The 22,919-nt window shown below is 34.7% G+C and overlaps 1 protein-coding gene across 3 annotated transcripts in view; it reads right to left on the bottom strand.

Moving 5' to 3' along the window:
* Positions 1-1,985: 1,985 nt before the first annotated feature.
* Positions 1,986-22,919, bottom strand: part of LOC149782051 (phosphatidylinositol 4,5-bisphosphate 3-kinase catalytic subunit beta isoform-like) — a 143,772-nt gene continuing 122,838 nt past the window's right edge. For all 3 annotated transcript variants that reach the window (XM_089933458.1, XM_089933459.1, XM_089933460.1), the window contains exons 22-24: positions 20,463-20,580; positions 17,298-17,440; positions 1,986-14,149 (exon numbers count right to left, since the gene is read on the bottom strand). In XM_089933458.1, the coding sequence (XP_089789584.1) occupies positions 13,876-14,149; positions 17,298-17,440; positions 20,463-20,580 (535 nt within the window). In that variant the 3' untranslated portion in view covers positions 1,986-13,875. The remainder of the gene's footprint in view (positions 14,150-17,297; positions 17,441-20,462; positions 20,581-22,919) is intronic.

Below are 22,919 nucleotides of genomic sequence, written 5' to 3' on the forward strand. Positions count from 1 at the left end.
CTCCTTATATCCTCAATCCCAGAAGCATATGGTTCCTCCTCAAAGTCTCTTGGGACTTGCCTATTCAAACTGGAGGGAGGGGGGACTTGAATAGACTTGTTCATGATGAGACTGAGCAACAAGCTCTTCTTTCTTGTCTCCCCTGATCAGAGGAGTTGAGCAGTAGACATATCAGGATCATCTGTTCACTGATGCATTCCAGCCCTGCAGAAGGATTCCAGAAGTGCTTTACTCTGTGACCCCAGTGATTGTGGTTCATTGATCTACTTTTTGGTAGACAGCAGGGCATTATGTCGGGGGGAGAGCTTGGATATTGCAGCACAGGGAGTCAGTTCTACAAAGCACCTTATTCTTCACCTTCACATGTGGCTCATCTCAAGTGATCAATCTGCAAGGACAAGTTTTCAAGTAAAGCTGCCAACTGCATCATCCAAGCTAAGAGACAGTCCATGTTCAAGGTCTACGATGCAAAATGGAAAATCTTCTGTGATTGATGCAGTTGGAAACGCATTGATCCTCACTGAGCCTCTACAAGTGCAGTGGCAGACTTTATTTTCTTGTTTAAAGAGAAAGTTCAGTCTTTACTAACAGTCTCAAGTACTCCAAGAGAATATGACCTTTGGGTTAAATCCTCATTTCTCCAATCTTGTCAAATATTTTGACCCGTCTCATTCCAATTAATGCCAAGATGGAATCTTCCATTTGTTTTATGGGGTTTTGTGAAGCCCCTTTATGAACCAGTGAGTGAAGCTTTTTTCGAGAAATCTGCACTTAAACTACCTTCCTGCTGTCTGTGAAGAGTGAGCTTTAGGTTTCATCTATAACAATGGTTTGTTTAAAGTTCAGTGATAATTAGAAGTTTGTGTCTCCCCTATGAAAACCTGTGATTTTGCCAAAGAACCAGCTGCCTTTGGAAGCCACACTTCCTGCATTTCTGTGGTGGGGATGATCAAGATAGACTTGTATAACCTTTTAGGAGTTTACACTTCTCTTTGGCTGTTTTGAACAGGAGAAGAAAATGTAGGAAGCATCTTTTCCTATATATTAAAGACTGATATTTCAGCATAAACCATTTTGATTGTGGGGATTAAAGTCGATGACCATAGCTACTTCACGAGTCTATCCAACTCGCTTGCTATCAGAGGATGTAATGAAAGTCCCATTTTAATGATCATGGCCCAATATTTATGACAAACAAAGTGGACCAAACTGCTGCCAACTTATAGTAGTGGACACCTATACCATAAGGGTAGGTATATCAAATTTTCAACCAGTCTTTTTTACGACATCAGCCTCCCTATGAACTGGCAAATTCAGCAAGGCAATAGTGGCAGGTACTGTATTACTGCATTCAAAATGTAGGTGGGGGTGGGGATAAAGCTAATTTTAATACTGTACTACTCACATGCCAACATTACAAGATTTCCTCCTCACACCCTACAAGTAGTCTTAGTCCAAGATGATAGGAGTCAGACTGGATATGTGTTCTTTCCATTCTACACTTTCTAGAATGTTCAGTCAATGGGAGGACAAAATTTTATATTGTGAACAAGTGTTGTTCTTTACTGGAAAAGATAACAAGGCAATAGTGACAGGAAGGTTAGCACCCTGTCTCCCTCAACATTTTTTAACACCATGTCTGAGGTGGGAATCTTGATCCTCTGCAGTTGGCTGCAAAGTAAATTTAGGCATTAGGATTATCTCTTTTCTTGTTGTTGCAGGTTTTAACACCATTTATCAGCACAAGATAGGCTATACATGGCAGACAGTATAAAAGGTGGAGGAAGAACCACCGACCCATGAGAAGCTACTGGCAAGTTTTCTCACATACCCACATTGGCCAAACCCCGAGACTCGAACCCATGCAGACAGCGCTTTAGATCACTCAGTCACCCCTATCTCTTTTGTAAGAAAGCTCATTATAGGTGGATGTATAAGGGAATAAAGGAGTGTGTGTGTGTTTTTAAAAATGGATGGACTTCTGAAAAAAAATATTTTATTTTGGAATGCAATATAAACTGTACATGAACATATACAATTCTTAGGAAAAACAAACAAATAATATATAAAGGAAGAAAGATTGTAATGTAGAATACATTAAGAAAATACACACCAGCCTATAATTTTTAATGATTTGTCTTAAATAGACACTTCACAATTCTGTCAGAATGTTAAATACTGCCAACATTTTATATTCAGGAATCGCATCTTTCACACAATAGCTCTGACACATAATGTATCGTATTATTACTATTATTTATAATGACCTTTACTTCCATCTTAATTTCTTACAATATTATGTGTAGCTGAGTTTTTCCCGGGAAGGGACATCACTCTGGATATTTAAAAAAAAAATGTAGCTTAACACTACAATGATGTTCTTACAAAAACAAGCCACTGGATTGTATTCTCTTCCACAAAATGTACAAGGTAACTAAAAAGTATAGATTTTTCTTTTACAAAAAATAATCTTACATGGCGATTCCTCTTAAAAGATTAAATATTTAAACTATATATACCCAGTATAGCAGTCAAACTGGTTGGACAATATATTTGTAGGTTAGTGTTCCTTTTATGGTATTAACCTCTGCAAAACAAGATGGAGGGTTGCAAACATTGGATAATTTTGACATGGCTGAGATACTAATATTCTATTTTAAGCAGTTACTCATATTCAATTTCAAGAAACAATTGATACAATAAAAAATCACTGCAGATACATCTTGAAAAATTCCCCATATTCCTCCCACGTCAACATTGGGGCCTTTCATGTAAATATCATGAAAAGTAAGAGGTTGGTTTATCATCCGACAAAGCTTTTTCGTAAATAAAAGCTTACCTACATTTTTTAAAAGTTAGAGAATGGTTTATTGCTGGATAAACATGGTAATAAATTGAATCAAAATAAGACATTAAACAGGGTTATTTTTCCTTTGCATCAAACCTTCTTGTTTTAACTTCTGTGGTTCTCTTTGGTAAGTCCATGCATGATAATAAGCTTGTCCTCTATTTGTTCAGAGTTCTGGCAAATTTTCTAAAGATATTGTTGCAACCAGCCCCAACTTTTCAGATTTTTGAGGCAGGTGCTCTAGGGTGTTGCTCTGGGAAAGATGCTGCAACCATTTTGTTACTATAGACTGGACAACAATACTGTTGGGTAAGATAATATAACAGATGATTAATGCTTAATCAATTTAAATATAGAATTCTACAAAACGTTTGTGTCTGTCGATATGTTGAAACTTTAAATAATAGATGATAACTTTGCATAGTATCAAATCACCCACAAAAAAGTGTTGCAGTATTTCTATAATGGGTGTCGATTTTAAGAATTTTATTACACATACCTTTAAATGATGATTATTCACTTTATTTTGATCCTCCTACATCCATACGTCAATTTTCATTATTTACATACCACAACAAACATATACAGCAAAACTCAAGAATGTGGGCCTCTTTAATGAGGTTATTCCAAAGATGTGATCTAGTACAAACTGGACTGAATGTCACACTGTACAAAGAAAATGATGCATGTTGAAAAAATAAAATACTACTACTCTATATTGTGACAATTAGACCCAACATGCTATTTTCTTCATCCAGTTTAGTACCTGGAAAACATTGTAAACGTCCATAGCGAGATCAATAATTTTCATTTTAAATTTCTTGAAGACAGTTAAGTATTCAAGGACTGAAGAGACTATGGTTAAACTATACTGAATTTTAGAACAACAATTTATATTTTGAGTAAATGCACCTACATGACCACATCGACATCCACTATATAGGGTCTGATAATATATGCTTGGTTATGAACAGCATCAAGCCTTATCTGCCATCACAAACTTCAACAGCAGACTGGGTTCTACACTGGGACAAAGGAGCAAATAAAATCATGATTTGTGGATTAAAAAACATGACAATCTGGCATGCAGATTTAGTTATAATGAACCATTGATTACATTTAATTTGATAGGATAGTTGTAAACTAAGAGGAAAAACAAATGATTGGTATTTAAGGGAAGATAAGTAACAAATGATCTGACAAGGTAACCATAGTATATTTTCCTGCTATGAGATACGACATGGCAGTCAAACCGTACCAGCCTGGGTAGAATTAAAAACAACTCGACTGTGAGTTTGGCATACTAATAACTGAGCCACTTCCAAGCATTAAACTGGAGGAGCTGAATGGAACTGACTGCAAGATTTGCACTAATGTCATTCCAGGTATAACAATTTTGAAGAGAAATCACTTTTTTTGAAAATAAATTCTTTCTTCTTAATGCCTTTCCTAAAAACACATCAAGACACCTGACCCAGACTGGCCTGGATGGGTATAAACCATGGCCCTTGAGTCCAACACAGCCAAATGAGCTATTGGGTGTTCATATTTACCACTGTAGCTTCACCTTAATGGTACATACAGTTACATAAAAAGTGTTATTTTGGAAATAAACAGTGTTGTAAGAGAAAGTATCATATCCCAATTTTATGAGCTTCCTCAGAATTTAATCAGGGGTTCAGATGGATCAGTGGTTAGCAAGCCAAACTCACAATCAGCGAGTTGCTGGTTCAAATCTTGCCCAGATCTGTTTGGGTGACAGCTATGATATGTAGCTGGGTAATTTTATGGTATTTATTTTCAATACAATATTAATGAAAAGAGAGGAAGCTACTGTGCCTTATGTGTTGGGGTGTCACTTGCAATCAGTACACTGATGGTTTGAGGTTGGCTAGCCATTATGTGTCTCTTGGCAACACACATATTTCTTACTGTCACTGAACATCAATTAATCTATCAAAAATGAACAAGATTGGGAATGTTCTCAAGGGACTTCAAATATGATGCTATCACCAACAATCTTTCCCAAACTGAGATATGTACAGTATCTTTTTTATTGTCTGCTTTGCAGCAAAATGTGTTTTTTTCCATTAAACATATAAGACATGTATATCTCAAATTCTCTTTGCTTGCTAGCGATAGACTCAATCTACCTCCAACAAAAATGTCTAAACTTGTCACAAGTATAATGAAAAATGTAATTTAAAATCTCAACTTGAGGGATAAACATCTAGAAACAGTAATAAAAAACTAACTAAAAAAACTATTTTCTATCTGGACTTGTAATGTTAAATTTGGGTCGGGGCAGATGTTTAATATTTACATGTAAATGATTGTTGATCATGACAATGTTACTAGGCATACAATGTTACAACTTTGTATATAATTTGTCATTGTAGTGAAAGGATTTATTTACATAGGTATCTTGTATAAAAAAAACTTTTACACGGAAATAAAATGCATTTGATCTGACAATAACCAACTTATGCAGTAGTTTGAGACGTGCAGAATTTATGGACAAAAAGTTGAAATATGAAAGTCAAAGTAACTCATCCATGCAATTAATACAAATCGTTTAAATATTCCTAGTTTAAACTAATAAGTTTAACATGCCCAGTGTCAACATCATCATACACCACGTTATTCGTTCCATTTTGGCATGACTGTATAAAGCATCATCATACACCACGTTATTCATGCCGTTTTGGTATGACCTTATAAAACACATTTTCCTCAAAACATTCAGAATAGCAAATATCAATAAAAACAATTAAAACATTAAAAGTCATATCACACTAAAATGTTAAAATTATTAACATATTTTGAAAATTATAACATGAGGGCTATATACAAACTGTAAGATTACACAAAAAACAAGAGGAATGTTCAACACACAAACAACAAACTGTTCCAACTTTGTGTAGATCAAAGAAAGTCTCCCTAACAATGAATGACCTTACCTTACTATCTAAAGGGTCCTTGACCTCTAAAATTACCAACTATACTTGCTTATAAGTTGAGTTCAAATGCAAACAACATAGTCCTGATCTCCCATCACATAATGTGCCATAAGACCAGGGTCTACATTCTTTTTTCTACTGAATTCTCCTAACAAACAGCACAAACCAAGATCTGTGGATGAATTATACAATGGTAGATCTGGGCCTGTGCAATTTGCAGTTGGACCTAAAGTTACAAACAAGCAAGTGGGTACAGTACCTAAGATGTCTCTATCAATGTGTAAAGTAAGTAAATAAAACATGGAATGGTCAATAAAACATGGAATGGTCAATAAAACATGGAATGGTCAATAAAACATGGAATGGTCAAAAAAACATGGAATGGTCAAAAAAACATGGAATGGTCGATAAAACATGGAATGGTCAATAAAACATGGAATGGTCAAAAAAACATGGAATGGTCAAAAAAACATGGAATGGTCAATAAAATATAAGTGGCAAGATTTCTGCTTTTGTAACAAATGTTGACTGAATACATATGCAACTATAATTGATAAACTGTCCCCTACTGATGACATGAAATGACTGGAAAGTTAAGAACCAAATGACCACTCAACACGCACCCTAAGAATGGAATTCATCTGCATATATGTATCATACATGTACATAAATATATATATGCCTTGAATCACTGACTCGTGAGACACTGACGACAACTAATGAGCTGAAGCCTTTTCCTGTTTTTTCTTTTAAAGCCTGTTCCAGAATTAAAGGAAAAGAGTTGGGAGGTTGGAAGGCACTTCACTTAATCAAATGGTGGTTGGAAGAAATTGAGACTACTGTAGGTGTTATACTCTGCATAGACCAATTCAATTTGAGGGATGGTGATGTGCCTTTCAATCCACCTGAATGTACATCTTTTTCAGAAACAGCTTCAACATTAAAAAGTTGACCTTAAATGTAAATGATGCATTAAAAAAATTACTATCTGGATAGTATGTTTGATTCTGGTGGAACTCAAAGCTTAGATTTGGTGGAAGACCTCAACACTTAGATTTTGGTGGAAGACCTCAAAGCTTCTTTTCTCGATCTTTTTAAGGATGATTTGGTTCTATTTTAAATTTCTGGTCTTATGATCTCCATCTCAAACTTAAAACAAAAGCAGCATGAAGGCTATGTGAATTTAACTTGATTTACCAGTGTGAGTAAAAAAAACTTCACATGTATAACTCAACTACAGGACCTGGCAGCTTGACCTTTTACTCTATATTTATTACAATATAGTCAACTTAAAATATGTTACTTTTTTATGAAAAGAAAATCTCTTACATGCTGGATATAAATAAATATCTCATCAATCCCCTATTTTACTGGACTAAGCCCTTTATAATAGTTATACATAATCAATCCAAATTTTACCTCGTTTAAGAAATTTAACTTTTAACAAATTAGTCGTATTTAAAGGGCAGAATTGCATGTGATGTCTGAGTTGGGTCTTTTCTTGTTAAAAGACTTTTGTTTGTTTTTGGTCCTTATCTTTTGAAAATCATCGAAAGAAGAAAAAAAAACAACTGTACACATTTTGCTGTGCATACATATTTGCCACATCAATCTGAAAATTATTTTAAAAATCCTGATTAAAACAATTCTCTTGTGCTGCAAAGGTTTCCACACAGAAAACTAAATGATTTGTATATAACTCGAATGTTTACATGGGTCAAAACTGACCTTTACTGAACAAAGTAGGAGACACTGAGAAAGATTTGTGTCTATAATAAATGCATAAATACACATGCATAAAGTAAGGTTACAGCCCACATGCCACTCAAAATGTGTCACATGGCCATATGTTGCGTACCCCTGTTCTGTTCTAATACAAATCAAGCCACCAGTTCATATTGAGCTATATCTTAAGGGGAATAAATTATAAACAACTTTCTTAATGTGTTTTAGCACATACCAACCAAGGATGATTATCCAAATAGCCTGAATTAACTGCATCCCAAAGATAGATCCAACATCGGAACTCCTTTGATAGAAAAGCTGATTTAAAGGTTAACAATAATGGGCATGTCTGTAGTAGCAATTGGAACTCCTTTGATAGAAAAGCTGATTTAAAGGTTAGCAATAATGGGCATGTCTGTAGTAGCAATTGGAACTCCTTTGATAGAAAAGCTGATTTAAAGGTTAACAATAATGGGCATGTCTATAGTAGCAATTGGAACTCCTTTGATAGAAAAGCTGATTTAAAGGTTAACAATAATGGGCATGTCTGTAGTAGCAATTGGAACTCCTTTGATAGAAAAGCTGATTTAAAGGTTAGCAATAATGGGCATGTCTGTAGTAGCAATTGGAACGCCTTTGATAGAAAAGCTGATTTAAAGGTTAACAATAATGGGCATGTCTATAGTAGCAATTGGAACTCCTTTGATAGAAAAGCTGATTTAAAGGTTAACAATAATGGGCATGTCTGTAGTAGCAATTGGAACTCCTTTGACAGAAAAGCTGATTTAAAGGTTAACAATAATGGGCATGTCTGTAGTAGCAATTGGAACTCCTCTGATAGAAAAGCTGATTTAAAGGTTAACAATAATGGGCATGTCTGTAGCAGCCATTTAATATGAAGAGACCATGACTAAGGCTGCAACATTTATACATGTAAATGGCTTTGTTTAGTTTACTGCCTGCAATGTCTACAAATTTAGTAAATGTCAACAAACATTCATGTGGCTGTCAATAATACAAGAACTATCTCTATAACTCTTTCTATAAAAGTTCTTAGCAGGATTTTTGTTTCGCATTTTTTCTTAACATGTGTACAATTGTATACTGAATGTGGAATCACTAGGAAATAATTGAAGTTTACTTGAACCCTCTGTAATACACATTACGTATCCGTACACATCAGGTTGATTTACTGATAATGCTGAATATTTTTATTTCTTTTAACTATATTTTTACCTTCTGAACACGTTTCTTAACTAAATCTTTTATTAGAAACATTTTATTTTTAAAAAAAACCAAAACAAACAGCCTTTAAAGTTTGTTAGCCATTGCATAGTTTTTCAGTAGGTCCTAAAAAAATCATCATTTTATTTTTATATCCCACAAGTACAACCAACTGCATTGTCAATTTTATCATCATATATGTTGTCTGTGGAAACATCATAACAATCCAAGGATATTCTACTAAAACTGTCAGATATATTTAACAAAGGCATGTCTTACAAACTGAATCCTGTCAAAATGAGAGGAAAAACATGTACATCAAATAAAACTTTCTGAGGTTGAGCAAGGTGTATTGGCATACACAATATAATAGCTGTCAGCCATTCAGTACTCCTAATGGGTAGATAGGGGTAAAGGTCATGCTAACTGTTTTGAGTAAATGACATTGTTTTGGTCACTGTAAACTATGTACAAGATTCAACCTTCTGTCAAAAACTGCAGCCTTAATCAGGACAAATAAAAAAGCCCAACTAAAAATTTATTAAAAAACGAATAATTTTTTCTATTCAACCTGTCACTCTTCTGAAGTGTTTTGAGAAAAGTCTCAGTACAACAACTATATCCATAGTACTTCAAATCCAAGTTGTTTTTTTTGCACCTTCTAAAATACGATATTAGTTTTAAACAATTTGACCCCAAAAAAGGAAAAACTTGTCATCTCTTTGACTGTCTCAGTGATTATTATTTTAAATCTTGCTAGTTCTTACAAAAATTGTTGTTTCATAACTTTTCCCCAGTAAGAGCTGTTTAAAATCTTTGCATCTGTTTATATCATATGGTCTGTTTCAAACTTGAGGTCATTGGTTTATATCATATGGTCTGTTTCAAACTTGAGGTCACTGGTTTATATCATATGGTCTGTTTCAAACTTGAGGTCATTGGTTTATATCATATGGTCAGTTTCACACTTGAGATCATTGGTTTATATTATATGGTCAGTTTCACACTTAAGGTAATAGATTGAGATCCTATGGTCTGTTACAAACTTGAGGTCATAGGTTGAGATCCTATGATCTGTATCACACTGGAGATCATAAAATTATCCTACTCTCTGTTTCAAACTGCAGATCATAGGGTAATTATCATATGGTCTGTTTCAAACCTGAGGTCATTAGTTGATATCATATGGTCTGTTTCAAACTTGAGGTCATCGGTTTATATCCTATTGTCTGTTTCAAACTGCAGGTCTTAGGGTAATTAGCATATAGTCTGTTTCAAACCTGAGGTCATTAGTTGATATCCTATGGTCTGTTTCATACTTCAAGTCAACTGTTGATATCTTATGGTCTGTTTCAAACTTGAGGTCATTGGTTTCATATCCTACTGTCTGTTTCAAACTTTAGGTCAACTGTTGATATCTTATGATTTATTTCATACTTGTGGTCATAGGTTGATAATCCCATAATTGTGAAAAGCATCAACTCCACTTAAGATCAGGGATCTGAATGCAATATTTGACAGACAAGAGCTTACTGGATCACTGTATCTCACACAGTAACATGTTGAACTCTACAGGACTTTTAAAAGTTTTCTGAGGATAATGTGTCCAACTCAAAACCAGAAGGGTGTGGATTCAAATCTACAAAAGGCCAGGTCAGCTGCCATGTTGTATCTCTGAACAAGGTACTTGACTTAAATTGCATTCGCACAATATAACCTGCCCTGTGTTGATGTGCTGTTAAACATAAATTGGTCAATAAAAAAAGCTCAATAAATTTTGACAATGACAAGAATTAACAGGATATCATCACTGCATGAAAAGAGATACCTACTTCTCGTAATCAGCCAATGCCAAAAAGACAAAATTGATACAATAAATGAAAAACTAAATATTATACTTTGCCTGACTACAATATAATGGAATGTGTTGCTGTGTCGGATACAATATAATGGAATGTGTTGCTGTGTCGGATACAATATAATGGAATGTGTTGCTGTGTCGGATACAATATAATGGAATGTGTTACTTTGTTGGAAATACCATATAAAGAATATATTGGAAATACCATAAAAAGAATAAGCAAATATATTACAACTAATAATTAAAATTCCTTAAGTCCAAAAATATTCTATAAAAATTAGACAGATTAAAATGTTAAATAAAAATATTGTACCTCTAAATAACAAAGATACAAAACTGAACATGACTGCTGAAAACATGCTATGTAAATTATAACCGGAAGGAAGTATGGTTCATAAAGCAATTCTTGGCAACAAACTAGGCAAAAAACGAGATAACAGTATAGACAATAGAGACAAAGTTTCAAAATACATATGAATATCTGAAGTTATTTTTACTGCCTACATTCACACATGATGAATTACTGATAAATATGTTAAGACATTGTGTAAATATTAAGTTACATGTGTGACAGGCACTTTTATGATTCAGAATAGTAAACTATCCCATAAAACCGATAAACAAAAATTCCACGGATTGATATATCTGCAAAAACCATTAATATTTTGTGTCTTTCTCATCTACATTACTTGTTCTATGCACATTGCACATTTCAGTTTTTGCTCATTGACTTCCTAAATCACCTAAATACTGAATCTCCATTCTCTGAAGGAGGCCTCAAGTGACATAGTGGTCTGAGAAGGGGGCCTCAAGTGACACAGTGGTCTGAGAAGGGGGCCTCAAGTGATATAGTGGTCTGACATGCTCACCTTTACAGATCACTCATACTTTTCACCTCTGTATGCACAAGTTCAAGTCCCCCCTCAACCAACATGGGTAAGTGAGAAACCCTGCTAGCTTCCAATGAGTCGGTGGGTACTCCAGGGTCTTTCCTCTACTAAATAGACTGGCAGCCATGTATAGCTTACCAAGCTTCAATAGACTTTCTTCAGAATAAACTAAACCGACATACATCCATGTGACACAGAAGCCCCAGCCAATACAATACAAGAAACCAATATCCAGGGGCAGTTTTATGGTAAACAAGGACCATAATTCTACCAAACTGGATGAAAAAAGATGAAAATCAATCTTTATCTACATCTTTTCAATAATGAACATGGTACCTATTTTCAATTCATAAATCCTTCAAAAATGATTATATAGAAACAAGCTCACTGATGCATGGAACATATGTGAGGGTTAAAAGTACAACTATATTCCCAGCAACAGATTATATGACATGTGCAAAAAAAGTATTTTTAGAGTTATGCCACTTGATTTTTCTAATGCTTGACAGTAGGATATTGATTTTGAACCAAATAATTTGATGTCACTATGCTTTCCCAAGAACCTAAGTCACTCTGGAAATCATTCATTATAAACTAGATCAACAGATACCTTCTGCTGTCTTTGAAGATTATACAATGAAACCTCCCTAAACCATCCCACTGAAATCCAGCTTCTCTGCAGAATGGCAAGATTTTGATTCCAATAAACCTGCTACTATTCAAACTTCATAAATCTGACCCATTTTTCAATAGGTCTGAAGGTATACTGCAATGACTAGCATATGCATATGTACAACTTGTCCAAAGAATAAAAAGTAAAAGTTTACAGTGCTCAATATGTAACAATGAATAATTACATACCTCAATGATATATAAAATACATTCTTATGAAAGACATAAACAAATGAACGGAACAAAGTTGATTTCTTTGTCATATATCATCCGTGATCACAATATTTTACAAAGGATCATATACTTTCACAAAAAAGTGTACTTAACAAAAAAGAAGAAAATCTGGAATTGTTTTATTTTTAAACAAGGTAATTCCAAATATGTTTGACATTAGTGCTAATGAAGAGGAATCAAATGAAATGAGATTATGATCTTTTGAAAATGGTTTATAAATGTTTCAAGGTTTTACACCTTTGATTTTAACATTTTCAAAGTATTGCAACCCCAACATGTTTATTAGAACAATGATAGACCTTTTATGATATGTACTTGTTGTATTGGTCATGAATCACCAGTTCAGACATATACCTGAATGAATCACTGATCACCAGTTCAGACAAGTACTAAAACTGGCCATTGATCACCAGTTCAGACATGTATTTGTATTTGTCATTAATCACCAGTTCCGACATGTACTTGTATTGGTCATGAATCACCAGTTCAGACATGTACTGGAATGGATCATTGATCATTATTCAGAAATGTACTAAAATTGGTCATTGATCACAAGTTCAGACAAGTACCTGTATTGGTCACTGATCACCATTTCAGACATGAACTAAAATTGGTCACTGATCACCAGTTCAGACAGGAACTTGTATTAATCATTGATCACCATTTCAGATATAAACTAATATTGATCACTAATCACCAGTCAGACATGTAATTGTATTGGTCAATGATAACCACTTCAGACATCTGGAGTTTGGTAAGATAACCTGATGACAGTAATAATTCCTAAACTCTGGGACAAAGAGAAATGATCCAAGCAAACAAAATGACATTTTTCAAGACAAATACAGAAAATATCTCCAAATGATTCAAATTAATGACTGATCCATTGCAATGAACTGATCATAAATATTTCAATTTAAGCAAATTCCAAACACTATTTGATATCACTGGAAGATCATTTTATTGAAACTTTGAGAATAGCATGACTTATCTCCTTTGTTCTTGGTCTTGGTTTACAAACTGTTGCTGGATTCACTTGCCCCTGATAACTTGAAGACAACTTTGCCCTGTAAACTTCTACATTTTCACATAAAATTCTTGCACTAAAACTTTTTTCCTTTTCTCTTAATCATTATTTATTATACTAGAATCAAGATGAGACCCATTTCTCAACTCTGAGAAAACAATAAAACTGATTTTCAAAATAAAGAAACATATGCTATAGCAAGCACCTTCACAGAATGAATACCTGATTACATTGCATATTTTTACCTATATATAAAAGACACCTGCCTGTAAAACACAAAATTTTTGATCTCTTGATTGTCTTTACAAGCATGTACAAAAGAATAATGCCAGTGCACTTGATATTCCCATCCAAGTCATATCCAATTGTAAAAAATATAGACCCACATTTGCCACTGCACATGGATCTATGCACTTTGTTAGGACTAATGATCACTACAACACAGGCCCTGACTTGTGCACAAAATTATGTAGCGCCCAGTTCAAGTATGGGGTAAAAGCGTTACGTGCCTCATCAAACTTCGCTCGAAACTGCTGAATGGCTTTTTCTTCACTCATGTCGAGTGCTAGTGTTTCTTTCAGGTAATCGAGGTCAGACACTGAAGTTAACTGCGGAATTCCAGAGGAAAGCATCATCATAAAAAGTCTAATTAAGAGCGGACCTTTCTTCCGTAATGCTTTGTATGCTTTCTCACAGTAATCCTGGAACCTGACAAAATTTAAAATCAGTGACATTAGTGTGCCGTTTACATCAGAATACATGTAAGCATGGGGAATTTGTTTTTTAAAAGTCTGTTCTGGTAATTCAGGAGTAATAAATAAACATTTTCCATTTATGTTTTCCCTTATAATTAAGTAAAGAATTCTAGTATGTACACCTCTGACAGAAGATATTTTGTTTAGTATATGGTAATATCTGTTGTGATACTTAAGAAAATGTACACTGTAATTTACATCATCAACGAAGTTTTTATAATGCAGACTAAGCTATCCTGATTGCTTTGATCACTGAGTGGTTTCTGAAATGGAGATAACAAGAGAACCAATGGAAAATACAAATCTTGGATGAATCTCTACTAATTCTTACATCTGATGGAAACAGGCAATCAAATCCATAATGCCAGTGGTGCAAAATTATCAAAGCTCAGAAACACTGTATTTACATCTAAGGCTTTGATTTCTTTCTATGATGGTTTATGTGAAGTCCAATATGGGCAAGTGAATCACTTGCTCACTCACTCACTCACATACTATCCGTCTCTGAATGACTAATTTCCTTGTGCCATTTAAGCTATTGACTTTGTCTTGGAGGACTAAAGATAATGATGAGGGCTATGCATTCCATTAATCAAAGTACTGAAAATAGTGATGACCTGGAAATACAGGATCAAAGGGATGAAAATAAATTTTGGGGCAACAATAATAACAATATTGTTTCTTGTTATGATCACAGGCAAATACCAATATCCTTTAAAAAAAAATTAATAGTAAAATATGTTTTTTCAAGAATACTTATCCAGTCATAACTTACCTTAGGAGAACTACTACTACCTTGCAAATCCGGCCCTCACAGATACTACTTTTAGCTAAAGGAAGCTAAAAGTTGTCTGCCACCCTATGTGGCAGTTGGGCAGAGTGATCTCCCATTAGGTATAAGGATTCGCAGCAAAGTCTAAGAACCTGTTAGGTGGCGCTCTACAGTTTCATATTTTGCATAGGGTTAGGATTTTAAAGAAAAAGAATTTCCCCAGCTTTCCTCACTGGTTATACTGGCTATTTAAAAAAGACCTTGTATATCTTAGGTATAATTCAAAGAACCTTTAATTCCCTTTATTTTGGTGTATGATTGATGGGTGTAATATGGGTTATAGAGTATACAGCTTGGCCTTACTCCAGATGTGCACCTTTCTAAAAAAGTGCTAGCTCCACTTGGTCATTTTCTATTCCTGAACTTCAGAGGTAAATTGTATACAAAACAGCAGATAACTTTTTTTACATTTTATATATTTGGTAATTCATTCACTGCACTTTCAGAAGCTGGTATTGTCTAGTCTGGCAAAATTCATTTTACCTATTTTAATAGCTGCTATGGATAGTGTACTTTAGACTAATTCAGGCTCATTTTTTAGCACAAGGGAGCATTCATTTTAGTTAGCAGTGTGTTTAAGTCATGTACAATTTCCAAAAGTACAATATCCAAAGAAATATCATCCATATTACATTAATGTAGCATAGAGGTATGCACCATTCTCTCCATTGTCCATGTTTTTAGATGGAAACAACTTCATCTTACATACGTCACTCTCTCAAAAGTACATAACAACTGGTGAGCGCCCCCTTAGTTACAACTGGAGCAGAAGGCACGCTCCCTATGAATGTAACTGCAGTGAGGCCGGGAGAGTGTATGTATATTATGATTGGGTAACTATTCTCAAAGAAACATATTTACTTCTTTAAATACATTATTGAATCATAATAACTAAGGAGAATAGGTAAGAGGTGGATGGAGTTACATCCCCTTACCCCTGAGATACCATGGTCGGCAGAAAACGTTTAGCTCCCTTCAGCTAAAAGTAGTATATGGGAGGGCTGGCATTAGTAGTTCTCCAACATATTTAAAGAAGAAATCTAATTTATACATGCTTAATGTTGTCCTCTGTATCTCTAAACAGAGAATAGACTAACAAAATTCAGTAATATTTTTAGGGAAAATTTTTAAGCAACAATTTTTCATGATCATTTTCAAATGAAATGATTCTGTTTTAAGAACTAAAGAGATCTGAAAAACTATGTCAAGGAAGGTAATTACTGAGTCTTTCCACTTACTCTTAGGATTACAATTTTAGTTATATCCCTTTGCAAAGCTAACCTCACTTTTCATAGTCAATGGAGCTAAATATAGGAAGTGAAGTACTATTATTAGAAATACAGAGTATTCTTAGTAATGGAGGAAACATCATGCCACAGACTTGAGAGAGATAAATCCTAAATTATAGTGTTAATCAAAAAAAATCTTTCCTCCAACAGGAACAAGGTATATTTTGATATATCTCCTCATCACATCATAATGATAAACAAATATTTCAGTTCAAGCTTTACATAAATGTGACAATTAGAAATAAATCTTGACCAAAAAGATCATTACAATAGCAAAACCTGAAAGGTGGAAAGGGTCTTTAATCCAAACAGACAGACAGACAAGATCATTGCCCAAAATTATATACTAATATTTTGCTATTGGAAAGCAATACAGAAATTAAAGATTTTCAAGACCAATGGTTAAAATCAAAGGATTAAGAATACTGGTGATTTGGAGGGTTGAAGCGATAATAATTTACATCAGATCAGAGGCAAAAACACAACTCAAGAAAATGCTATTGATGAGCCATTTTACAACAGTAGAACCTGTCTTGAAAGACCACCTCTTTTGCCAAAACATTATGGTCTCTCAAGACAGGTGGTCTCCATAACAGGTCACAATCCTATATAATCAATAAATTTGTGCATTAAAAATGTGGTCTCTCAAGACAGATGGTCTCACATAGCAGTGGTCTTTCAGGACAGGTTTTATTGTATTACACATACAGTGATCTAAACAATCTTTTAATATTTTCCTATATTGTCTTCTCTTTAAGTACCATTGTTTCAAATACTGCCAATGCAACAATATCCAAGGGATATAACTACTATCTGGTTTAATCATTTACCCAAATATGAGTTGCCTTCCCTGATATTAAATTGATATGAAAAGCCAGTGGATATGGAATCAGTATGGACATTATGATAAAAGCATGCAGGAAATGAAACCAAGAAAAAAAATGGTATGTTTCTAAGATTACTACTCCCAAAATACTTACTCTTTGAAATTCTCATTCTTTGTGTCGGCCTTGGTGATGACATATGCAAAATGTGATGTCAAAACAAATGGTACTCTCTCCCTCTTGATTCCCTTGTAGGATTTGAAGTTCCCCAAAAAGTGCCCAAAGTCAATATGAAATAGCTGTAAACAGAAAGAAAAAAAAGGAAAACTGATGCGACGCAAGCACAGACCAATAACGAATGTGGGAAACATGTCTGGTGGGTAATCCAGGATGGAATAAGTCGAGGAATTTAAACATGTAATCTGTATATTTTTAATCAAGATATGTCTTTTAACTTCTGCAATGATACAAACTGTGGTGCCCTTTTATAAGAATTTCAATCACTGCCCATTTTTGTGTTTTGGGGGATTTTTAATGAAGCTTTAACAATTGTAGTTATATCGCTACAATGTCTGCAGTGTGGCAGTTTATTGTGATGTCCAGCCAGTTTATTGTGATGTCCTGCACTAGGGGCATCATGCTGCAGACATCTAGCATCATGTCCTACTGAGTCACATTATCCTGACACCAAACCGACCAGTCCTAACACTAACCTCTTAACACTGAGCATTAAGCAAGGCAGCTGCTAGTACCATTTTTATAGGTCATTAGTGTGACTCAGCCTGGGTTTAAACCCACGACTTCCTGCATCCAAGACATATACTCTAACCACTTAACACATTAACCCCTGGTGACTAGTTTACGTGGCAGGAGGTAGTAGCTTACTGCCAAGCTCTGTAGCATCAAGGTCATGTATGATACACTAAAGCGGATAGTATTATAGAAAGGTAGACAGATGTAGCTCTACAATAATACCAAATAATTTGGAATTTCTAGTTGCACTACAAAATACAGAGGGAAAAACCTCATCTTTTGGACCCAATTTTTTTCTACCCAAAATTCGCCTGTGGTCAGAATCTGAATTTGTGTCCAGACTTTAGACTTTTTGGTCTCAGATCTAAGGCAGACCAGTATGAACTGCACACAGACAGATGAACCTTTGCAAAAAGTAGGATAAGATGGGCATTTGGAATAAAGAGTGGTCTCGATACGAAAATAAATGGTCCGTTAAGCAAAAAAAAGAAAAAACTCCAACTTTTACCCTTTTGCTCATGCACAAGCCAAATAGCCAATGAAACTAGGCAGTATGTTATTGGAAGATCACCTGGAAGTTGGTGTTTTAGGATGTATTCATAAACAGCTTTCAAAATGTGTTTCCTACTCGATTTTCAGATGAAAATGACAAAAACCTCCAGGGATTAATGTGTTAAGCCCCCAGAGCAGTACTCATTTTTTAGGACATGTGCCCTGCCCTTTTCAGATTTTAGCTGGAGCACAAGCATAATCATGATAATTAATAAAGAACTAATAGTATCTATAGGTTACATTCATTAAACATGAAAGTTTATGAAAGCTGTTAAAAAACACAACATATCATTCCAAGCTTGTGCCAAATAATAGCTTTGTTTCATGTGAGGAATTATTAAAAGTTCTATGTAATACATACACATACCTGCTCATTTTCCATGTATTACATTTATGTACCTGCCCAATTTCTACCTAGCCATAATCCATGTATTACATTTACCTACCTGCCCATTTTCCATGTATTACATTTACCTACCTGCCAATTTTCTGTGTATTATATTTACCTACCTGCCCATTTTCTATGTATTACATTTACCTACCTGCCCATTTTCTATTACATATACCTACCTACCCATATTCCATGTATTACATTTATCTACCTGCCCATTTTCCATATATTACATTTACCTACCAGCTCTTTTTCTATGTATTACAATTACCTACCTGTCCATTCTCCATGTATTACATATACCTACCTACCCATAATCCATGTATTGCATTTGCCTACCTGCCCACTTTTCATTTATTACATTTACCTACCTGCCCATTTTTCTATGCATTACATTGACATATCTGCCCATTTTCCCTGTATTTCATATACCTACCTGGCCATTTTCCATGTATTACATATACCTACTTCCCATTTTCCATGTGTTACATTAACTTACAAGCCCATTTTCCATGTGTTAAAGTATACCTATCATGTCCATTTTCCATGTATTACATTTACCTATGTGCCCATTTTGCCTGTATTACCGTTATCTACCTGCCCATTTTCCATCTTTTGTACATAAATACTTGCCCATTTTCCATGTGTTTTATATATCTGCCTGCCTGACCATTTTCCATGTGTTACATATACCTACTTGCCCATTTTCCATGTGTTACATATACCTACTTGCCTATTTTCCATGTGTTACATATACCTGCCTGCCCATTTTCCATGTGTTACATATACCTATTTGCCCATTTTCCATGTGTTACATATACCTACTTGCCTATTTTCTATGTGTTACATATACCTGCCTGCCCATTTTCCATGTGTTACATATACCTACTTGCCTATTTTCCATGTGTTACATATACCTACTTGCCTATTTTCCATGTGTTACATATACCTACTTGCCCATTTTCCATGTGTTACATATACCAACCTGCCCATTTTCCATGTGTTACATATACCTACTTGCCCATTTTCCATGTGTTACATATACCTACTTGCCCATTTTCCATGTGTTACATATACCTGCCTGCCCATTTTCCATGTGTTACATATACCTATTTGCCCATTTTCCATGTATTACATATACCAACCTGCCCATTTTCCATGTGTTACATATACCAACCTGCCCATTTTCCATGTGTTACATATACCTACTTGCCCATTTTCCATGTGTTACATATACCTGCCTGCCCATTTTCCATGTGTTACATATACCTACTTGCCCATTTTCCATGTGTTACATATACCAACCTGCCCATTTTCCATGTGTTACATATACCTACTTGCCCATTTTCCATGTGTTACATATACCTACTTGCCCATTTTCCATGGGTTACATATACCTGCCTGCCCATTTTCCATGTGTTACATATACCTATTTGCCCATTTTCCATGTATTACATATACCAACCTGCCCATTTTCCATGTGTTACATATACCAACCTGCCCATTTTCCATGTGTTACATATACCTACTTGCCCATTTTCCATGTGTTACATATACCTGCCTGCCCATTTTCCATGTGTTACATATACCTATTTGCCCATTTTCCATGTGTTACATATACCTACCTGCCCATTTTCCTTGAGCATGATGTTATCGTTGTGTCTGTCCCCTATCCCTAGAACATACGTAGCCACTGTGTAACCGGCACAGGACAGCATGAATTCCTTCACAACATGGTCCATACTTGGAAAATATAAAGGATATTATAAATCTGGCTGTTCAAGAAATAGTGTTAAGTCGTATACTATTTTTTTTAAGGGTACATAGTACATACAACCCCAGGGAGTTATTTTTCATTTGGTACATAGTACATACAGCCAAAAAAAATTGTTTATTGTGGGGTACAAAGTACATACATCCCCTGAGAGTTGTTTTTGTGGAGTACGTAGTACATACAACCCCAGAGAGTTGTTTTTTGTGGAGTACGTATTACATACAACCCCAGAGAGTTGTTTTTTGTTGGGTATAAAGTACATACAACTAGAGAGTTGTTTCTCTATGACATATGAAGAACTTACAAATGTTTTCAAGGATTATATTTTACAGAAACTGAACTTTCTCTTAATGTTACTTTGTTTATCACTGTATAAACAAATACAAAGGCAGAAGCACAAAACATAACTAATTAGCACACCACTATGACATGGCATGCATCTTTTAATATCCACACAATTTTATCACATTGTATGTAATTATCTATTCATTATTTTGGGATAATAAGAATATAACAAACATTCTGATTTTAAATAGTCATATATTTTAATCCATTTTAATGTTTTGCATTACCTAAGGTAAATTCAAGGAGTCGGGGAACAATTCAAGGAATATGTCAAAAAATTCAAGGTCTTTTCAAGAATAAGACCTACTCTTTAATAAAATTCAAGTTTTCAATTCAACCCTTCAAATTCAAATATTCTTCAAGCTTGTATGAAGCATGGGATATAAATTTTCATGGATTTCTTCACTGCAAAAAGCAACAATATTACAGACCTAACAAAGATCCTTCTATGAAAACACAGTACCCCTACACCAATCCAAAAATTTACAGCATACTGACTTATTTTCATTTTACTGGTACTTAAATTTGCAGACTGGGTAAGAGGTCTGATAATTTCCTGGAAGGATAATAATTTGCCATATCATTAAATTTGTAGTTTAAAGCAATCATTCCCAAACTTTTTTGGGCCAGCACCCCCTTGGTTCCATAAACTCATCCTCAGCGACTCTGCCTTACCCATTAAAAGTGCACCCTTCAACCCCCTTAATTATTAGCACCCCCATCGATAATCCCACTGCCCCCTCCCCCCGGGGGGGAAGTACTGCCCACTTTGGGAACCACTGGTTTAAAGTATCCACACAATTCACTAAACTTAGTACCCAGAAGACTTACCAACTATGACAAGTCCATCTCAGTAAGGCCATTGACTTTTTTCCATAAGACTGACCAGTTTTCAGTAATGTGTAACAAAATATCAATAACTGCTAATGTATAGCTGGAAAACACAATTAAAAGTTCGACGCAGTGACAATAAACATTATGTTCAACTGAAAAGTTTGTAAAGTACACACAGACTTTATTTACCACTAGTACAGTTGCACAAACTTTAGTTCCAAACCCTATGCAACTCAATGGCTTGTTGCTACCTCTCAACTTGACGTAATTCTTGGAAATTCTTTTTCCATTTCACATGACAAAGGCAATCATATCTCCCACCATGAGACATATTTAAATTGGCACATGAAAACCAATAAACATAATTGTGTCCTTTCCAGCTTTTATTCACAAGAATCTAATACTCCTTTTTATTCTTCTGTGTTGAGTATTAACACTTTTTTAGAAGCTTATTTTCTCTTTTGTCGTAAACATGCATCGCTTTCTGGATGACATTTGAAAAAAATTCTATAATCAACAGTATGATCATGCAGACGCCCTGCATGAACAAGATAGGTGCTGCTGTAGAGTTAGTCTGGTTCAATGATTAATTTCACTCATTCTAATATGAAACCCAGATACAAATCAAACACAGATGAACCAATTAGCCAGATTTTTTGGCAACGATTATTTTTCCATAGTTTCTGCTTCTATGCCTATGTCCATATTTTAAGGGCAATTTTTGCAAGACTTATGGCAAAATCATAAGGGTTGGCAGGTCTGGTACCGCACAAAAAGGAATGAATTCTGGGTAAGTACCAACAAAAAAAGAAATTTTCACAAAACCATTCAAACTGAATACTCACAATGTAAATAAAGGACGAAGATCAACAAGGGCTGATTTTGGACCCCAAATTAGTGATCAGTTAAAGCATTTGTGAGAGTATTTATAATGGTCATGCCATATCCACTATATATTAACTGCAACATATGTACACATGATATCATGAAATAGTGTGAAATTAAAAGTTTATTTTTGGTTCCCAAATGGGCCAGTGTTCAATTAAAAACTCAAATTTGGCCAGATTTCCACATCTTTGAATATCCTCAAACACTAGCATCACATCTGAGAACATGTCTGATTTTTCTG

Source organism: Sinohyriopsis cumingii, chromosome 15, assembly GCF_028554795.1.
Source record: "Sinohyriopsis cumingii isolate HCF-2022 chromosome 15, ASM2855479v2, whole genome shotgun sequence".
NCBI lineage: Eukaryota > Metazoa > Mollusca > Bivalvia > Unionida > Unionidae > Sinohyriopsis > Sinohyriopsis cumingii.